Genomic DNA, 6,000 nt, shown 5'->3' on the forward strand with positions numbered 1-6,000 from the left:
CACACCAGCTATCCTTAAGCCAATATTAAGCTACAAACTTGTCACTGAAGTGACAAAACATTTTCAATCCATTTATGCCCATTGTACAACAGAACACTTACAACTGTAATGAGTACCACCACCTGGATCACCAAGATAAATAAAAAAAACTTATAAACCATGCTAAATAATTTCACTTTTGAGTTTGACTACTCATTCAACGAGAAAACGTTGATGAGACCAGAAAACAAATCAACCCAAGCAAACTGACATTGGTGGCGTAAGGGAAATGAGTTTCTGCACAGATCCAGTCACTAATTCATGCACACTTCAGCAATCTGATCATTTCAACTGCATCTGTTAATTCAATTCTTTCACACTGAATTCCAGTGTCATTGCCCATTGTTCAAACCAAAAAATGTTCGAACATTAGCTGAAGGAAAAGGTGAAGATATTATCTCAGTAATTTATACTTACTTTTGTGGTCTATGCTTTATTTAACAAAAGGAGTTTTCACTGATGCTTGCTCAGGCATTTTGATTTTATAGCTTCACAGTTCAGTATTTATCTTCTCAAAGTGCTTGGTTTATATCAGACTATTTCACAACTCAATATGAATGTGATGTTTCTGAATATACAAGCATAACTTGACTGCTGTTCATAACAGAATCTTAAGAACCTCAACTGTGCATGCAATCTGTTTTGTAATGAAACAGATTGTTTTCCCCTTCCAAATGGTTACTAAAGGGATTCATTCATCAGTTTCTTTTTAAATAATTCTCACCTTCCAAATTTTTCTCTGAAACAGTAAGTTTTCCTCTTTTGATCATAGATTTCACAACAGCAGCATCAAGATCACATCACAACCAGTGAAGCAGAAGCCGTAACTGAGGATTCATTAGATAATGGCAGTTTGTTCGGTGTCTTCCTCTCCCCCCACAGCAAGACCACAGGGTAGCATCATATGTTTCTTTCCCCCTGTACATTTGCTTCTTCTGGCTCTAAATCCATGAATCATTCTACATCTCTCAAAGAGGCCACAGATTTTGCCTGACAAGTTACTTCTGTTTTAAAAAAGTATATACACTTCCAATACAAGAATTGTCAGGTGAGTGACCACTAATGGGAAGTTACTATTTCATGGACAATAAAATTTAGTTGAATATGTTTAATCTAAATATTCTCCTTCTCAAAGGTGATCGGGAGGCATGGAGGAATGTAGAGTGGAGGGTAAAATCAGATCAGCCATAACCTTATTGATTCTGCTCTGCCATTCAATGGACTAAGTAGCTGCCTCTTGTTCCTTGTTCATACTTTTCAATGTTCCAAAGTAAAAAAATCAGGATGGGTAAGGAGACACAATAATCAAACAGATGCAGCAATGATCAAAACGTGAGGATGAATTGTAATCAATTATACCATCTGGGTCTCTACATATCAACACATTATCTTTAAACAAGCTTTCTAATTTTTCTTCATTCTGGTCCCATATTTTCCAAAGGAACTTAAGAACCGAGCAACATTATATAGTTTATTTTTCATTGTTATATTATTTCCTTACCGCCTCAAACCACAACTGATTCATGAAAGCAAGTCACACTAAAGGTAATTATGAGACAATGAGATTTTTTCCATTCCCCACAACATAACAATAAAATGTTCACTCGTTACCTTTTTAAAACGGATGCAGTTAAGGACCATGATCTCTTGGTAGATTCAAGTATTGTTTTGCAAGCATTCATTACGTTGTAATTATTTCCGTGAAACATGTTTCATATTGTGTATATTATTTTAATTACTGAAACAATTTTGCTTTAAATTCCTTTGACAACATTCAAATTGTAAACATCCTAAATCCAAACCACACGAGACTAATTAGCACGAGTGCAGTCTCCAGCTGCACTGGAAACAAACCACAGAGGAATACACAGCACCTCTAAACCCATCCTTTCCATTTCTTCAGCTAATTAAGTTTACCCATTTACCAAATTAACCTGTTATCAACAGAATATGCTGTAAAGAATTGTGAAGGAAATGTGTGCCTCACTCACTGGCATTACCAACTTAATTGCGCATAAAATCAAATGAAAGATGCACAGATTTAATAATGCATAATAAAATATTTACAAATCTATTTGTACCCAAAAATTAACTTAATGTTTCATAATAAATTTTGCATATCTATAAAGAAATGTCCTTTTCCCAAACAGCTAAGCACAGTGTTGCAAAACATGTCATTTATAGATCTTACGTCCAACTACAGGTTTATTATACCAGTGTCCTACTTAATATCACTCCGCAGATATGTAATGAGTTAAGATGCAGGATCACAAGGTTACGTTCACTTTATTTTAATTCGTACAATATCAAGTTTGTTTTAACCATTATTTCATCTCCTGTGAACTTTCCACCATGGGAGTTCCATATCAAACTCATGACCTACATCGGATTACAGAGTCTATGTTGGTGTTTGTGCTCCACACAAGCTCTCTCCTGCTTTACATCTTCTTACCCTAGTCTTTGATTAATTTCTCCCACGGGTTCAGCATTCGAGCCACTCCGTTGGTGAAGATGTTTTTCCTCAATTCTTTAATGGTGTTTCTTGTGACCATTTTATATCTACTGTAACTAATTTTGGACTCACCATCAACTGAAATGTAATCCTTTAATCCTTCATAATGTTTAAAGGCCTCTAACAGGTCACCTCTCAAATTTCTATTTTCTGGTGTAGAGTTCCAGCCTATTCCATCTTTGCTGCTAATGAACCTCTCTCAGTGCAGGGATCACCCTTGTAAAATTTCAACAGGATTAACCAGTATATGTCTAGATCATTTTTATATTCTAGAGACCAGAATAGGAATACCTTTGAATTCTATTTCTCCAAAAAAAAGATCCTGAGTGTTTTTTTTAAATGGCTTTGCTGCTTTATGTGATTTGTACTCCTTGATTCCTTTGCACTTCAATCCCATTTGGTCTCATTTTTCATGGCAGTGGCAAAATACATTTTGCACTGCTGTATTCAATCCTGGAGATATTTTAGAACAGTGCAGAGAGGAACAGGCCCTTCCTTACATGAGAATAACAAATCTTCATCCCTCATGTAGCATTAGTTCTTCATTGCTTGCACTACAGGCTTCTTCTTACTGTTTTGTGACAAGAGCGAATGCAAACGTGACCAGATAAATTGTTCACAACAGGAAATTATACAGTGCGCTACAACACCGCAAATGTCACCTCACTCTCTGAAGCTGGCTCCACACCCAAAAGGCGTTTTTTTGGGTGTGTTTGAACTCAAAATCTGTTTAATTAAAACCTCTCAATCTGTTCCTGTTAGAAAACCCAAGGGATCTTTGAGTTCGTGTTTAGGTTAAACCCCGGAAGACTGTAACCTCCCAAAATCATGTCCAGGCTGCCACAAACCACTGAGCAGCCTCCATTTGAAAATGTTGCCTTGGCCGGAGACTCCTTGTGCGTTTATTCTTCCTTCATTTCTGAATGGCTGATGCCACCTAAGTTTATATAGCAGGCGCTATGTAATTGCAAGCGGCTGAAATGAAGTGTTGGACTGTCCCGTGCGCCTGCAACTTTGTGGTTATATAATCTTTCAACAAGTACTCCTCTCTGAACAACGGTATCACTTTTCAATGTGTTTTTGTCCCTGTGTAATTAGGGAAACGTATAGCATTAATTTTGCTGGGTGTACAATTAAGCAGGCGAAAGTAACTGGCAATGCAGGCAGCCTGCAGTTGTGAATAAGCTGGAGAGATGCTTATTAATCACAGTCAGCCGCTAACCATCATTCCCAGTGGATGTCTGTCCCCTCCTCTCCTGCTCCAAATAATGCGATCTCTCCAATTGATCCTTAACACAGGAGAACGGTACAGGCAGAGGCTGCTGTTGGACTGTGTAGAAATGTGGGGCCCTGCCTTCCCTCGATTCTTCTCCACAGCCCTTCCTTCCCCTTTTTGTCTGAACTCTACGTCAACAGGCACGAACTCATCGTCGAAGTTCGCAGGACGGAGGGAGGGGGGGAAAATTGCAGAGATTCTCATCTAAACCCTGACGACATCTCCTCTGCATCTCCAGAGTTCACTCTATCGAAAAATCCAGCTTCCAATACTGTAAAGTATTAGAACGACCCTGGATTTACTTCAAAGGCAGATTTCTTGAAAAAAAAACACAACAAGTGCTGTAACTGAATAAACGCATAACATAAATGCAAGAAGCAATGACTCCGATTTCATGGGGGGTAGGTCAACACGAAATCAAAAATTTAAATCGACCCTAAGTAGTAAGAACTCTTGGCAGCACTAACGATGAGGCGTTTGAGTACAATTAAAAAAGGTGTGTATATAAATATAACAATGGGCAAATGCATTTCTTAGAAATAAGGTACTCAACTTCATCGCAAACCAAGCCCTTACGGAATAAGGCAGTTTGTGTCTTTTTTTTTCCAGAAAAAAGGTTTCTTTCATAATATTCAAGGGCCTGCTGTTGAAAAATACCTTGCTTCATACAACTTCCGTTATTTTTGTCTGCCTTTCCTCCTACCCCCTCCGAACAGTATCGGAGTGTTTTGTTCAGGGACGAGATGAAACACACAATAAATCGTGGTCAGTTTTGTCATTTTGACTGTGGAAAAGTTACATTGTGATCACACACTGATCCTTCACTCGCACTCCCTTCTCTCTAGTTGAAATGTAGCGACAATCTAACCCAGCCACAGAACTACCCATCAAGTCAAATAGGCAGAAACATATCAGCTGTGAGATTCGACTTACCCAAAAGTAGCAACTTCACTTCTCGAGCCGCTTTCTCTCCGTCCTCGCGGAGATTCTTATCAATCATTTTCGATCGCTCGGCAGCCGCCTTGTCCTCAGCGCTGATGGTACAACCCATTGTCAGTTTCAAGTCGATTCAATTCTCTTTTTGTTGTGTGTGGATCTTTGACAAAGAAGTCCTCCCTCTTCTTGCAAATTTCAGCTTCCAAGTCCTCCAGCGAAATGTCCAGACGACGTCTCCAAAAGAAACTTTATGTAGATTATATATGAAAAAAAGACGTCCCTCTTTTCTTTTGGCTGGGTTGGCTTAAATGCAAAGAAAAAGAACTATGGAGGGGATTTAGGTTCTGGTCTGAATGGCTGATGATGGATTTTTTTAAAAAGGCACTGAGCCCCTGTGTCTGCGGGGAAGAGCTCGGTGCCTGTAGCACTCTGCTACTCCACCACACCCCAGTCCAGCTCGCAACACACAGGCACCCGGATGGCACTGGGACAAGGCGTGGGCTTGCCGTGCGGCTGGGAACTGTAGTTCCTTACCGCCACGCCCACCAGTTTGACACCTGGGCTCAGGAACTACAATTCCCGGCATACCTCTCGCCCCAAGGCAACATGATTGACAGTAACGTTTTTGCTGCAAACGAGCTGGTCAGTGTCGCTGAAAATCTGGTATTTCTATTATAGCTGTCCAAAGGAGAAAAAAAATCAGCATCCGTTAATTGTTTCACTGCGTGCTATTGAGTGCAACAATAAATACATCATTTCGTTTGAAATTCCGTGCACGCTGCACAGCCCTTGTTTCACTTTTCCTGTCTTTCAGTGTTTAGTATTCATTACCTTTTCCTTTCAGTGCCACTGTTGTATTTGTTCTGCAGCTAGTCGAGTGACTTGTTGCTACAACAACAGGGTTCTGACAGCCGGAAGGCGACGAAATCCCCAAGAATGAACCAATCCCGAGTTCACCGGCTGTGTTAAACTCAGCAAAGATAAAGCAGGAATCACACACATTCACTGACTTGTTCACACATGGAAACAGTACACAACCATCACAATACAGGCACCAGCATGTCTATTCAGAAAAAAATACACGCAATCATCGCCCGTTCAAAATGCAAACAACTACTGGTAACTTTCTCTTGGATTATATAAAACAAGATAAAAACGTTTGAAACCCCAGCTGCCAATCGGACGTCGGGAACAACTGTTACATTTATGTTTATGTATCAATAAAGATGACGGTCTC

The 6,000-nt window shown here is 39.6% G+C and overlaps 1 protein-coding gene across 1 annotated transcript in view; it reads right to left on the minus strand.

Moving 5' to 3' along the window:
* LOC122558862 (guanine nucleotide-binding protein G(i) subunit alpha-2) overlaps positions 1–5,229 on the minus strand; it is a 251,113-nt gene extending 245,884 nt beyond the window's left edge. The window contains exon 1 of the mRNA XM_043707721.2: positions 4,761–5,229. Coding sequence (XP_043563656.1) covers positions 4,761–4,878 — 118 coding nt within the window. The 5' untranslated portion in view covers positions 4,879–5,229. The remainder of the gene's footprint in view (positions 1–4,760) is intronic.
* Between the last annotated feature and the right edge of the window lie 771 nt (positions 5,230–6,000).

This window comes from Chiloscyllium plagiosum, unplaced genomic scaffold (assembly GCF_037043375.1).
Source record: "Chiloscyllium plagiosum isolate Xiang-an unplaced genomic scaffold, Cpla_swu_hap1 HiC_scaffold_14, whole genome shotgun sequence".
NCBI lineage: Eukaryota > Metazoa > Chordata > Chondrichthyes > Orectolobiformes > Hemiscylliidae > Chiloscyllium > Chiloscyllium plagiosum.